Raw genomic sequence first — 15,047 nt, 5'->3', positions numbered from 1 at the left:
GGACAGAGACCTCGTGCGCTCACAGCAGCATCCCAGGACTAAACTCAAACAAATAATGGTTGTTTTCAGCCACCCGTCTGTAAGGGACTCCCCTTCCCTCTTACACTTTCTGCCATAGCAAAGCCTGTTTCAGCAGACTTCCTCCTCCCTCCTTTCTCCCTTCTCCCACACTTCCAGAGTTGTTTCAATGACACTTTTGCTTACAGTCCGGTTCAAATTATTCTCTTATTAACACTGGTGTAATTTGAATGTTACAGGTAAAGCAAAGTTTGCACCTCCCTGGGTAGCACTGTCATGACCTCAGCACTGTGTACCCCATGTTAGGAGTATCTTTACTCTTCCCATCTTGGAGCCATTTTGGCCTTTTGCAAAGCCAGATCCCCTGTGCAGGGAACTGCTTAACTGTGACACCGCAGAACGGAAGGACTGCTGCCTGTGGAGGTTGTACCTCGTCAGGCAGGGCTGGGTGATCCCGGCTGTCCATTGACACCCTTCCCGGGTCCCCAGGGAAGGCAGCAGTGGTGTGGCTGCAGTGTCACAGCTTCCCTTGAACCCACAGGCAGGTCTCAGGCTGCACCCTGCAACAGGCAGGTACAAACTTGTCCTGTAAAGCTGGAGCAGATGAGACCCTACAGCAATGCTGAGATACCCAGCGCAGAGAGGACTCAGCCTAAGCTGCCAGTAAAATCTGGTCATCTACACAAATCCCCCCAGATTTCCAGCCAAAGAGCATTTCACGAGCAGATCAGTTCCAGAGCCCACTGCCTGCACCTGGGCCTCATTTTACTGTCCAGTGAACTGCAGCAAAGTCACAGGGCTCAGCAAAGGGCCACCAAGTCATCAGCATCACTGCATGCCCTACAGGGCTGCACCATGGAATGGGTTCTGCAGGAGAGGCTTGGAACAGGCCCACAGTGACATACAGTGAGCTCACCAGAAGATTAAATACGTGACAGTTTGCACCAGAATAACTGTCCTGTGTGCTGGGCCAGAATGAATGGAAACAGAACAGCAGCCATCACCATGCACTCGTTCTGAAGTGTCAGAAACTGCCCCAGCCGGGGTGCTCCTGGCCCAGAGCCCAGCAATGCACGCTTCTGGCTTCCTGCGCCCACCACAGCACCTCAAGTACTCAATACAGACAAATTCTACCTCTCAATCTGAGCACAGCCTCTGCCCTGGCCCTACATGAGAATACAGGAGCAAAATGGTGAAACCAGGGGGATAAACAGTGAGTGACAAGGGACTGTGAAGGAAAGGAGCTGCTTCACGTCAGTGTCCTCACAGTCCCAGTCATTCTTCTCCATTCCAGAGTTTTCCCAGCAACTACAGTTTATTTGTGAGGGTGAGGCAACGCCTGGGCTTTAACGATGCCATGCAGATCCATGGCTACAGCACATCTTCCGCCTGGCCTCAGGAATCCCTTCTTTAATGAGGACGTGTGTAAGGATAAGGAGGGCTAACGCTGATTGCTCGCTTTCCCCTCAGCCTGCTCCATCTCCTTTAGTTTCACATCAACGCTCCCACGCTGCTGCCTCTGCATCCACACCGGTCACGGGGAAACCACTCCCATGGGAACAACACGGGAGCTGTGGCCTGGGGATAAAGCCAGGGCACCTGACCGCAGATCCGTGTCCGTCGTCCTATGGAACACGGGGCTGTCCCAGCACACGAGGCAAAGCAGGGAACAGAGGCACGGGCTAACGCTGCTTCAGTGCCCACAGAGATACGGGCACAACCTGATTCTTTACACGTATTTTACAGCCAGGGTTTTGCTTTTCTTCCCATTTCGGGCAGCGCACCGGGAGGCAGCGGTCACGCACGCCACAGCCTCAGCAGCACCACGATGAACAGTGAAGCCCTGACCGGGCACTCGCACGGGCCGCGGCAGCGCTCTCCCGGCGCTCCCCCGCCGCCGCCATCTTGCCCCCGCGCCAGCGCCACGCGGGCAGGGGCGGGGTCTGCGCATGGCCGGTGCGGGCGCGCCGCCCCGCTGACCCCGGAAGCGGTCGTGCCGCGGGTGACACGTCGCAGGGGCCGCGGCGGCGGGAGCGGAGCCGGGCCCGGGGCTGTCGGTGGGTCCGCGGGCGGCTGCCCCGGCCGGGGGGGAGGCGCGGGGCGGCGGCTGGGGCCGGGCTGAGGGGAGGGGGCGGCGGGGAGGGAGGGCCCGCGGCCGGGTGGCGGAGGGCTCGGTGTCCCGGGGCGCTCCCCTCGGGCCGGGCCGGGCAGCGCCGCGAGCACCGCTGCTCTGTTGCAGATCCTCTGCGATGTCCGGGTTTGACAGCTTCAACACCGAGTTCTTCCAGACGAGTTACAGCATCGATGAGCAGAGCCAGCCCTACGAGTACGGCGGGAGGCCCTACAGCAAGTAAGGCCCGCTGGCCTTTGAGCTCGTGTGCCGCTCGTGCCCTGTGCAGAGCTGAGCTGAGCTGGGCTGGGCTGGGCTGGGGATCGGGGTTGGTCAGGAAAGGGTTAGAGTCCGGCCACCCGCTGTGGCTTGTCAGGGGCTTCCTGCTGCTCTGCTCTATGAGCAGCATAACTTGTGCTCTGTAAATGGAGGAATAAAGCAGTTGTGTGTTGAGTACTCTGCCTTCTGCCTTTTAAAGCAAGAGATTAAAAAATGCAAGAAAGGGTATGTGGGCTCTCTTGATTGTGAGCGTAATCTTTGGGAAGGGGAATGTCAGTGTTCTGTAAGTCCATCTGCAGGCAGTAAAACCAGCTGCAGTGTTCCATAAAGGAGCTGGCAATGTCAGCGGTGGTTCCTGGGCATCAGCAGGGAAGCGGGGCCGATGTTCCTCAGCCAGGGCAGCTCTGAGGAGGCTGCTGGGAATATCCAGCCCCAGGCTGAGGGTCTGGGTCAGGTACATGACCCGTGGGATCCCTGCAATAGATGGAGCAGGGCGATGCCCATTGGTGACCTGAAAGGGATCTCAGTGCTGTGCTGAGCTCTGCTGGAGCAGGGAGAGGAAGGAGAGCAAGATCTGGGTTTTCCTTCTGCATGTTTATGTTTTCACAGTTAAATGTTTTGGAAACATGTACCAGAATCTCTGTAGTCAGACTTGGAAATGATTAATGGTGAAGATAACTTAGGAGTTTGTTTAGGACCAGAGGATAGCTTTGATTCAGCTTAGACATACCAACATATATATTTTTATACATGCAACATTTATAATAGAAAGTATTCCAAAGGCAGGATAACTTGATTTGGTAGTACTTAATCAAGACTATGTGAAATAGAAACTGAAAATCCTTGTTTTATCCTTCCCTGCATCATGTCCTGTAGGTCATCACATGGTTAATGTCCATACCATTCTTCTTGTATGCCTGACACGCGTGGTGCTCAAGGGAAGGAGAAAACAGCTTTTTTCTCTATTGATTTATTTTTACTATGTTCCTTTTTTAAATATGGTGGGGAACAAAAGTGTCTTTGTGAAAAGCTTCCTTCTCTGACAGTGAGCTTGTAAACAGGCTTTCTAAATAGCAAATCCATGCTGGCGTCAGATGTCAGTAGTATTTTATGGCCAATATCAAAATAAGTTCGAGACGCAAAATTTTACTACTCTGTTACAACCTGTAGTAGGGATTCAGTCAATGGATAATGCTCGTTTTTCCAGGCCTCTGACTTGAATCCAGGGAGCAATACTAGTGCGTATAGCAAAAATCATCTCATTTAGGTTAACAGGGAGGATTTGAAAGATGGATATGACTGTGTGCCCAAAGAGCCTGGATCCAAGTAGGGGATCATCTAATGTCACTTTATAAAACGAAGGAAGGATTGGTTGCTGTGAAAAGAACCTTTGGTTTTGCAGGGAGGTGTTTAAAATACAGTTGTGTGCCTGTCCATGATCTGATGTCATTCCTTGCAGGCAGTATGGAGGCTATGAGTACTCTCAGCAAAGTGGATTTGTCCCTCCCGACATGATGCAACAGCAGCAGCCTTACACAGGGCAGATCTACCAGCCAACACAGATGTACAGCTCGACTTCAGCACAGTCTTTTTATGGAAGTAATTTTGAGGATGAGCCTCCTCTATTAGAAGGTATAACATGCTTTATGGCTGAAATCCAGAACTCTTCCCAGTTTGGGGATAAGCTGAGTGAAGCAGCTGGGAATGACAGGAAAGGCAAAACTGAAATGACCATGCATAATTCTTTTCATGTAACTTGTAGAATTGGGGATCAATTTTGATCACATCTGGCAGAAGACACTAACAGTGCTGCACCCGTTGAAAGTAGCAGATGGCAGCATCATGAATGAGACTGATTTGGCTGGACCAGTGGTCTTCTGTCTAGCGTTTGGAGCCACGTTATTACTGGTAAGATACTAATTGCCAAAGATTCCTGTTGGTGTGTTAATATTCTTGGAAACACGGAGGGGGGGGAAAGCCAAATTACCTGGTACGTCAGAGATGACTTTCAGTATCAAGAGTCAGTCTGGTGAAACACTTGTAAAGTAAACCTGCTTTCAATTGTTTATGCCTGTTACTAGGTCAGCAGCTTTTTTTAGTTGAGCTTAATTGAAATAAGATTGTACTTTAATGACTCAGAAACGTCAATTATGAAATGACAGAGCAGCAGCAAACGTCTTCTTTGTCACTGAAGTAGTTATAGCTATAGTTATAACAAGCTCTTTTCTCTGAATGTCTTGAGGCACCACATTTAATTTTTGCCAAAAATTTCGCATTGCTACAACACGAACACAGTGGTTTGGTACCAAGGGGCCTTCAAGCCTACTCTAATAAGTAACTTTATTTATGGAAACTAGGCCAGTAAAGTTAATGAATATGTTTCTAATAGATACATTGAATGTTCTTTTCCTAAGAGATTATTACTTTCCCTATGTTTCCCATAGAGCTTGAGGAAAGAGAGAAGTGGGTTATACATAAATTTGATCTGGAAGTAAGTGGATAACAGAGCTCAAAGCCACACAAGGTGGCAGCTTCAGTGGCTGCCTGGTCCTGTGTCCCTGCAGGGTGCATGCTGTTATGTCAGTGCAGTTTGGTGTTAGAAAGGAAGCAGTTTTAGACTTCAGCTCTTTTTTTTGTTAAGAAGTCCCCAGACTGCAATTTTTTGGTCTTTATACCCTGGTTCTGTAGGGATTGTTATGTGCAGCCCACATGAGAAGTTAGTTGATTGAATCCTGAAGAATTTATAGGCTTTTGGAGCTCAGATCAAAGCATAACAATTCAATCAAACTCTGTTCATCAAGACACACGAAGTGAGTCTAAATGTACCTCTTGATGGCTAGAACATACAGGCGTCCTGGAATTCAGGTGGTGGGAAATCCAAATCTTGAATTTAGATATAGGGGTGGGGGACAAGGGAGAAAGTGCAGATGCTCGGTGAACACTCTGCCCTCATCCCTGTGTTGGTGGGAGGTGTTACTTGTTCTGGTGACTAACCTGCATTGCTCTGCTTGACTTTCAGGCTGGTAAAATTCAGTTTGGCTATGTGTATGGCATCAGTGTAATTGGATGTGTAGGGATGTTTTGTCTCCTGAACTTAATGAGCGTGACGGGTGTCTCATTTGGCTGCGTTGCCAGTGTCCTCGGATATTGTCTTCTACCAATGATCCTACTTTCCAGTTGTGCAATTGTGTTTTCCTTGCAGTAAGTACATAAACTTTATAATTTGGTAGTAGGTTCCTCTCTTGTGAGGTGGGGAAGGAAGTTATTAAAAGGAATTTTCGTAGGCAGTGATGAAGCTGCATAGAATTTGAGTATGACAGGAGCCCTTAGTAAGTGTAAAACCATAGATACTGACAGTCTCCAGGTGGATAAAAGGTAGGTGAATACTGGCTTTGTCTAGAAGTCAGTTACCAGCTTTTAAATACGTAGACTCAAATAACAATATCGAGTCTGCTTTCACAGTTCTGTATTCAAATCTGTCAAATCTGTAAAGTCTAAAAGTAATCATCCTATAAGGTGCAAATTTGAATTTGATGGACAGAAGATTGGTGTGATTCCTCATAGCCATGTGAAATTGGGGACTGAAAAGAAAGAACTTGCACCAGTTACTTTACTCACTGCTTCTACATTTCATATGCACAGAGTTAATTTGGGGCATTTTTTATGCTGTCATAATTGAATAATATCATTCTGAAGTCTTTAGTGAAGCTATTTCATTTAATGTCAACTATGAAAGCTGAAATTTGTCTTGGGATCTGTAAGAGGTGTTGCGAGGAGCCCAGTTACAGCTCCTCTGAGCAGGTATACACAAGGTCTGTATGACTTGTTTTCACTTCTCTCTTCAGGGGAATGCTGGGGATTATTTTCACATCTGCAATCATTGGCTGGTGCAGCTTTTCTGCTTCCAAAATCTTTATCTCTGCCTTAGCAATGGAAGGACAACAGCTCCTCGTAGCATACCCCTGCGCGCTGCTGTACGGGGTCTTTGCTCTCATTTCCGTGTTTTGAACAGACTCTCCAAACTGCTGGACTCCCGTGGGCCAAAATGGAAACATCAACTTGGGACATGCACCTGGACCAGAAGCAGCTGCAAACAACTGTGTAGTGTTGCTGTCACGACACTTAGACCTGGTTTGAATCATCTGGAACAATGAAAACAAATGTCTCGTGTTCACTTTTTTTAGGACTCTGAATACTGTTTTCAATTGACCTGAGGTGTCTATAGCTTTAATAAGTGTCCATGCTTCTCAAGTTAATTTCTTTCCCATTCCTCTATCTTTAGACAAGTAACTTTTGGTTATTTGAAGGCTGTGGGGTTCATTTGGGGAGGGGGGTGGTGTTTGTCTGGTTTGATTTGTTTCTAGGGGGCTGAGGGAGGGACAATGGTTGCAGTTATAAACGGATAGATTTTCATCCAAAAGTTACCAGAACTGCAGGTGCTGTAGATCTGGGGTACTCTGAATAAACCTGCAGTAATAAAGGACCTGTTTCCAGTCCCCTCTTACCAAGAGCAAAATGCACAAATGAACAGAAGCAATTAGACTATTTTCTATATTTTAACAAAGATCCTCTGAAGCTCTTTGGTCTCATTTATTTGTTCATTTGATGTGGTAGTATTTCAGGATTTAAAATACTTAAATTATGAATTAGAAAACATGGTTAAAAGTTAAAGGGATCTGTAATTCTATCACACTTGAAATAAGAATACATTTGGATGTCTGAGTAGCTATATGTTACCTTGGATTTCTGAAGGTGACTTCAACTAGAGTTTCTTTTCCTGATGGTGCACATACTAGTAGATAAAGAGTAATCTCTTTTGCAGTACTTCCAAGAAAAACACCATTTTGAAAATGTAACGCTTGTCAGTATTGTAGTTACTGTATAATAATTTAAGGCATATTGATTAAATTTTCCTTGAATTTTGAAAAAGGTGGTTTGATTTTTTTCTATCTTTATTAATGGAGTTCAGTTACTGAAATAGAAACTTCATTACTGAACCAAATATCTGTTTAAAACTCTTCAGTTAGTGGATTTGGTCTTTGCTTCAGTCACAAACGAGAATTATAACCTGGTTTGGGATGTTAGTCACAAGAATTGTTTGAAGTGTGGGAAGTGGGAGAGCAAAAGCAGTTCTTCACATGAGCGCTCCATCTCATTGACTGTACCGCAGGTGTTAGTCTGATGTTCCTCTGTCACATCCATGGAATGATCTGTTCACAGACTCCAGGAGCTGAATGGCCAGTCAGCAGTGTTACTTTAACACCTTCTGGTAAGACTCGAGGTGTGGGTGCTGCTTCAAAGGAGGGCTTTCATCTGTAGTGATATGGGAGTGAATGATTTCAATGGCCCAGCACATGTTTTTGTTCACTCTTCCCTTCGTCCTGCACCTTCTCCTGAAAGCACCTTCCTGGTGCCACTGGAGGTTACTGCCAAGGTCCAGAGCCAGCTTTTGCCTGTGTCATTGGGAGCTGTGGGGAGTGTCCTGGGTCTAAAGCCTTTAAGAACCAAACACTGATGCACAGAATGTTTCTGACTTGCACTGTGTACTGTAACTGGTTGTTACAGTGAATTGAACAACTCACACACAAGGAACATCAATTTCCTTCCAGAATGAATTGAAGAGCCCAGATAATTTTCTACTTTGGTACGTTATTAAAAAATATCCTAAATAAGTGGTGAGTTGGTTTCATTGAGCAGAACGTGCTTTATCACTTAGCAAAATGGCAAAATGTGGTGCTCTGTACTTGGTAGGATTCTCTGCATTGGTGGGCCACCTCTGCCCTGGTGCACAAAGTTCTTACTCTTCAATGAAGAACATTACCTGCTGGTGGAGCACAGTGTCCTGTGTTTGTGCAAATACATTACAGTGATTTCCAATGAGGCCTAATTAAATACAGAGTTGTTCTTGTAGGTGTAAAAGCTCACATTCTTTCTCGAGCACACTGGGTTCTAATACTCATATTCTAGTGAAACAGGCTCATTAAGCTGACCTTGCATAAACCAGTGTGATTTGTTTCTTAAAGCCTGCACTGATGCTGTAGGTGGCTTCCACAGTGATTAATTACAGGTTAAACCACTGTAAAGAACCTTTTCCCTCGCCACAGCACGAGCAAACAGTGCGCAGGAAGACTAAAATTGGCTTGTCTCAGTATGGCTCTGGCAATGCAGCTGCTGAGGTTGTCTGAAGAAGTCTTTATTTACTCAGGTACATGCTCACAAAGCCCTTGCTCTGGCAGTAGAGGATGCTGCTCATCCCACTCAAGCAGTGAGGTTTCAGGAGTGGTTTGTGTTCAGCTCATGCTGTGGAGTTTATCAATGAATTCCTGACTGGTCTCCTGGGGCAGAGGAGAAGTGGATGGGAGTAGAAGGGGTCAAGCACTTTAATTCATAGAGGACCTAATAAATCACAGTGTTACATCTAGACTGGTAGTTTTAAATATCGCGTTTCTGGTACATTAATTAATATGATGCCATTGACTCTGTTTATTGCCTTTTCAAAATCAATTCCATTGATTTTTCTGTAATAGTGTTTTGTCCTAGATCTTGCTTCAATTTTAGTCCCATTTCAGACAATTTAATCTTGCCATCGCATGGCATGACAGGACTGTGCTGTAATTCTTCACTCCCACATTTGCCTTTCATACTTCATAGGACATTTTTACTTTCTAAATCTGACCTCTCTGCCACAGTCTGTTAACATAAGTGTTTTTATCTAGTTCTCAGGTGAAATACTAACATTGTTTGATTCCAGCCTGCATTCTCTTGACATTTCTTGTTACTCATCCTAAAGCATTCAAATACGAATGCTGGTGTTGCTTATTTAAAACCACTTTTGTTGTAACACCCGATCTTGAAATGACTTCCATTCACAGCAGATAAAAGGTACCTTTCCCAGTTTGTCCATCTTCTGTCGTGATTTGTGTTTTGGCAGTGGCTTTGTTTTTCAGGTTACTAGTTTGGCTCTGAGGTAGCTGCTGACTGCAGTTCAGTTTGGTTCTGTAGCAACATTTCTGTGGGTACCAACAAATGGCAAAGCCTTTACTGGAAAGCATGTTCCGTCTGTGCTCTTATGCCTTCACTCTGTGTCTTCACCGAGATGCTCTGGAGTGTCTGCCCTTAGTGTTACACACTGCATCCTAACAAGACATGAAGGAACGGAGTAACTGGGGCTTGCTGTTTCCTGCTTCTCCACTGGGTGGGCCTGCAGCATATCCCACGTGTACCACACACCCCATACACTCCCATCACTGCTGCGCTACATCACTTCCATGTGCTGGAAAGCAGGACATGGGGCTGGCATGGCTCAGCACCAGGAAGCCTTTCCCCTCCTTGCCTGTCTCCCACAGCATCTGTAGCAATCCCGTTCCCAGGTAGTCAGACCTCTCCTGTTGTCAGGTTTCTGTTCCCTGTAGCAGGAAGGGTTTTTTGCAGTCATGGCCTGTCCCATCACAGAGATGCTGTGTGTGCTGGGTAGCCCTCCTGGCAACAGGAAGCCTTGCCATAAAGCTGTGCTATTTCTGACCAGCTGCTTTGGTCCCATTGCAGGAAGTCTCTTGGTTTCTGTCTGTGCTTGAGGATGATTTTCTCAGTCCGGTGTTCCGTCCCAAGTAAAAATTACTGGTTCAGACAAGGGGAGGGGATCTTCAGGCTGCAGGGTCTGCACTTAACTAACACCACCAGCAGATGTCACGTTACTTACTGCTCTGCTTTCTTACAGATTCATTCAGCCAGATTCTGCCAAATGGCCATTGGGTTTATTTTAAAGCCCTGAGCCAGCAAGGTACAGAATTACCTTCAATTGTTTTATATGGGATTTGAGAGACTTCAGCACTCCTTGAGAATACAAAGAAAGGGGCTTATCTTTTGGATTTGAGAGTTCCAGGAAAGTCAGATGGGGCTCTCTGCACGGCACATCCACCATGAAACCACAGGCTTGAGCCTGGCCTGTCACCATCACGTAGCACTTGGCAGATGAGCAGTCTAGTGGCCTCTCTCGTGGAACTCTATCCAGGTTAAGTTAGATGGGAAGTGAGGGCTCAAAAGTCATATGGATGCCCTGTTTCATCACCTCTTGTGAGCACTTAATTTGGTTCCCTGGGAAGCTCCTTTCTCCAGGTCTCCACTGTGGGGCTAGGGTGGGCACATGCAGGCAGGCAGTGATGGAGTCCCAGTCTCCACCATGGAGAGCAAGCCGGGCCTCAGCTGGGGCTGCACGAGGAGCCCTCCAGTGCTCCCTGGTTTTCTAATGCTGCCCATTGGATTACCCCCTGTGCCTTGTTCCCTTGGCCGCCTCCATGGGCACCTCCTGTGCCTGCTCCCACATCCTCCTCTGCTCTCGGCTGTGGAGAGGACTCAGAGGAGTCATCACCGGATGTAAAGGCGAGATTATTTCTGCCAAATAGGTCTGACCTGTCCTCTAGAACTCCAGTGGGAGGGAAATGGCACAATCGCTCTTGAACACCTTGTCTGTGCTCTGCTAACTTTATGATCAGAAAATGGTTCACAATGTCAGGCTTATTTCTTCCTTTTTTTCCCTCCCTCTAATGCACTTTGTAATTACAAGTTACAATAGACATGAAAGACAGTTCATTCTCTTCCTTTTGGCAGCAGCCTCTTACATAATGGTGAACTCCTCCAGATTTCCCCTGTCATTCTTCTCTTTCCTTGAACAAGCCCTATTTGACTATCTGTTGCCAGCCCCAAACCCTCTCCTGCACAAACGCTGCTGAGCCCTTGGTTACCTGTCTTGCTTACAGGCATTGACATTTCTTTAAAATAGCATCATGTGCTGGGCTAAACTCCATCTGAACAATTCACATCCTTTCTCCAACTTTGCAGATCAATTTGAGCTCTAATCCCATCTCCAAAGCTTTCCACTTCCCGTCTTTATCTTCCACCCCCAGGCTGATCAGAGCAGTCAGTGCTGCAGCCTGAGGGTGGGCTGTATTGTCTACATTCAGTAGCGATGCAGTCCCAATTGTGCGCTCACATATAAACCTTCACAGTCAATGTTTCTGAGCCGTGTTTCTTGTCTCAGTATCACCTCTGCTGCTTCCCTGTCTTTGGTAGGACCAGTTAGGTGTGGAAGATGGCAGGTTTGCAGGTTTGCTGAACCTGCTTTCTCCAGTACAATCCCATATTGGCTGTTGGTTGTCACCTCATTTTCTTCTGTATATTTATGGATTCCTTTCACCATTTTCCAGCCTCCTTGTAGGCATGAACTTGGGTCCTTGGTTCCTCCTCTTATAAAGTGTTTTATTTGTCCCTCCATCACTGCAGCACTCGCAGCCCCATCCCCGTGCCTCCTGCGTGTGTCCTCGAGATGCTCCCAGATGGCTGAGCCAGGTCCCCAAGCACCCTCATGTACATTTCACAAGCCTCCACAGACACACAATGTACAGAAACAGCATTGACCTCATCGGGGTTCAGCCTTTGGCCGCAGCTGGTGCTCTGGTGGGGGGCACCCAAGGAGGGCGCGTTAACCTGCCTGTCACACAGCACTTGCTGCCCTCCCCTGCTCGTGTTCTTGGCTTTTCCTTTTTGTTCTAGTATATTCACAGGCACTTTTGTCAGTCTTGTTTGCAGCTCTGTTCACTGATCTCTTGTTACTTCCCTTCTACCTCAGCATAGGCTGCTTATTTTTTGTCTTTGCTAGAAGAACACGCATCCAACTTTGATGGCTTCATTTACCACCATCAACCATTGAGATGTTATTTAGAGAAGAAGCTGAAATAACCAGACAAGAGTACTATAAAAATAGCACTCCATCTTTTAACCTTCCCAATGCCTTTCAGACACAATTTCACCACTGAATATTTTGGGTCTACTTCAGTCTTTAAATACACCCCGAGCAGTGGCTGTGAGTGCTGCTGGATTGCACAGCACAGGAGAAGAGGGTCCTTGGTTGCTTTGAGTCGTTGTTTGGCGGGATGCTTGCTCAGTCCTGCAAACCAGGTGGCTGATTTTACCAGTCAGCCCTTAGTTAAACAACTCTAGAATCCACTGGGCCCAGTTCAGGTCATTGATTACAAAATGGGGTTGCTAATTCTGGAGCTGCAGAGACCTGTGGAGGAGCAGGGGGGTTGCTCCAAGCAACTGGAGCAGGGTGAGCGCTGCACCATGGGTGACTGCTTGTGCCAGTTACCAGCCAGGGCTGTGCCAATGAAAAAGTGCACTTTGGTAAAGCATTGAAATCATCCAATTACATTGGCTTTGAAGAAAAGCTCAGCGGTTGTATTGTTCTTAAAAGCTTAACAATGAGAAGGGATCTGTGAACATAATCTCACATGGAAGAAGAACGCCCTGGGTATGGATTTCAGAGGCTCAGTAACAGGGACATCAGCTTGATGAGCTGCGATTATTGGCTTTGATGTTTGCTCTGGCCATTTTGTGCTTTCCTGGAATTCTTACAATCTAGCTCCTTTTATCTAAACTAGACGTACTTAACTATCTTGTAATGGTAGGTTTGATCTGGAGATTGAGAATTCACAGTTTTGTATGTCAGTAACAGCTTTGAGAGACGCAGATGTTTCATGTTAACTTAATTTCAGTGTCTTTTAGACCAAATGCATTTATTTATTCACATGTTTACGCAGCCAAGATAACAATTCTGATGCCATGGGGTAGTTTATTTCTGTTCCTCTATTTAGTGTTTAAATAACATTATCTGCTTTCAATACCAAGGTTTGCATGGAGGCTTTTTGTGTTTTTTTTTCCTTGAACAGGCCTCTCTTCCTCGTTTCACTTCTTCATCTCTGGCGATTCCACTCATCTCTGAATAAAGCAGAGCTAAATCTTACCCATGCATAGTGTCAAAGACAAGAAGATCATAATTACAAATGATGGATTGGCCCAAGCCCACGTCATGGGATTAATTCTTCACTCCTTCGCACCACTGTTAATTTGGAATAAATTTGCAGCAGTCAAGCGATGATGCTCGGGTGGTAAGTGTGAAGATTGTAATGTTCTGCCTGAGCTTTAAGTGAGCTTAAAAGGCCTAATTCTGCCTCAGTTCTATTCTTGCTTGCTGCGGTGAATACAGGGCTTCAATTAGAAAGCGATCCTCCTGTTTGCCCGTTACTGGGGCAGTTTCCCACCAGTGCTTCCATGAAGGCACTCAGCTTTTTCCACAGCCACGTAAGGAGCTGCCAGGGGTTCCCAGCAAATCACCTGAACACGTGCGAGCATGGAATGGGCTGACGTTTGCCACATGTTGCTCCTATCACTTCTCATGAGAGCCTTCGTGAATATACAGTGATTTATTTAGGGAATACCAGAAGGAAATAAAGCCACAAAAGGTCTCAGAGCTTCAGAGCGAGCTAAGCAGCAGGCTGCGGTACCTCTAACAACTGAAAAACACAGGGAGGGCGAGAGCAAAAATCCATCCCAGCTGTGAAGGTGTTTAAATGTAGGAGGCAGGAGCACTGTTCAGGTGGGAGTGTTCTTGGCTATTCCCTGCATCCATAAATCATCCCAGTGTGCAGTGAATGTGGTGGCATGGAGGAAATCCTGTCCCTTGCCCTGCACTCCCTCTCATGGCACCAAACCCTGCATGCTGCCAGGCTGGAGCCAGGCCCGAAGAGGGTTGCAGCCCTGGGATGCTCCTGCTGGTATCTGTCTGTATCTGTAAATAGGATGCAGAGGATAAACGGTCAAAAATGGTTGTTCTTTGCACTGTTTATGTTCAGTATCCCTCAGAGTTTAACAAGACATCCAAAATTTTACCCTGTAAAAACATAGATTGGCTTGATGAGGGAATAGGACACAGAAAGGGCAGCGGAGCCTTTCCTGTTTGCATGCACACAAATGGCAAAGAAAACCCTTTATTTACACTCATTAAAAACATTGAGCTGAAGCTTTGAAACCTCTCTTCAGTTTACACAGGGATGCGGCTGGAAGCATGTTCTATGGGAGTCTTTTCCATGGAAACCTGAAGTGTAATCCCCCAAACAGCTCACTCTAACGTGGATGGGCTCGGTGTCTAGATACCACCCGGCGCTGCTGGTCTGGTTGCTATGGTCTTGTTGTCCATAACCTTTGATGACAGCAGGGGCTCAGGCAGGCGTACGGATGCTCCACGGAGCGCGCTGGGCACGGATGTGCTCACTAATGCACAAACACTGCTCCTTTCTTCCAAGAGCCTCTGGCAGTTCAGACAGCCCAGCCTGCGCTTGCACAGCGCCTCGACCCCTCCACTCCACTGCAAGATCTCTCCCACTGTCACCACTCGGTGCTGGAGCCTCTCGCAGCCCGGCTGCATTGTTGGGATTTGCAGCCCATCCAGCCCCTGGCAAACCAGGATCAACGTTGCCTTGAGCAACACACACACACGACAGGCTCCAGAAGCCTTTACCAGCTCAGGCCCTTGCCACTTTGTTCTGCTGTCATCTAGTTGCTCTTATTTACAGCCTGCAGTAAGCAAGGTGGAAAATCTGCAGATGATGCATCTTGGCAAGAGGGTGACATTCAAGCACAAGAGTAACCCATGAATGCAACACTTGATGAAGCTTAGAAAGCCAAAAAAGCTTCATGGATTAGCATTCTGCTCCAGTTTTCTTCTGCTATAAAATGCCTTTTCCTTTTTTGTCAACCCATTCTGCAAAGATGTCAGTTAATTATTATCATTCTGTATCACACAGGG

General features: G+C 46.7%; 1 protein-coding gene across 1 annotated transcript; it reads left to right on the top strand.

Annotated features, from left to right (window-relative positions):
- Positions 1-1,949: 1,949 nt before the first annotated feature.
- On the top strand, positions 1,950-7,336 carry YIPF5 (Yip1 domain family member 5). The gene is made up of 6 exons (XM_062638187.1): positions 1,950-2,075; positions 2,258-2,368; positions 3,867-4,039; positions 4,170-4,315; positions 5,427-5,608; positions 6,253-7,336. Exons 2-6 carry the CDS (start codon positions 2,268-2,270, stop codon positions 6,413-6,415), a joined length of 765 nt encoding a protein of 254 aa, XP_062494171.1. The 5' UTR covers positions 1,950-2,075; positions 2,258-2,267; the 3' UTR covers positions 6,416-7,336.
- Positions 7,337-15,047: the final 7,711 nt, after the last annotated feature.

This window comes from Pezoporus occidentalis, unplaced genomic scaffold (genome assembly GCF_034315485.1).
Source record: "Pezoporus occidentalis ecotype Australia unplaced genomic scaffold, CSIRO_AGI_Poc_V1 ctg55, whole genome shotgun sequence".
Taxonomy (NCBI): Eukaryota; Metazoa; Chordata; class Aves; order Psittaciformes; family Psittacidae; genus Pezoporus; species Pezoporus occidentalis.
This window is presented reverse-complemented; position numbering and strand designations above follow the sequence as displayed.

What these genes read in the sequence shown, in the direction of transcription:
- YIPF5 (XM_062638187.1), top strand. Translation starts at nt 2,268, where the DNA reads ATGTCCGGGTTTGACAGCTTCAACACCGAGTTCTTCCAGACGAGTTAC. An exon ending in TGAGCCTCCTCTATTAGAAG is followed by an intron (nt 4,040 to 4,169) that starts GTATAACATGCT and finishes TGTAACTTGTAG; the next exon opens with AATTGGGGATCAATTTTGAT. An exon ending in TTGGAGCCACGTTATTACTG is followed by an intron (nt 4,316 to 5,426) that starts GTAAGATACTAA and finishes CTTGACTTTCAG; the next exon opens with GCTGGTAAAATTCAGTTTGG.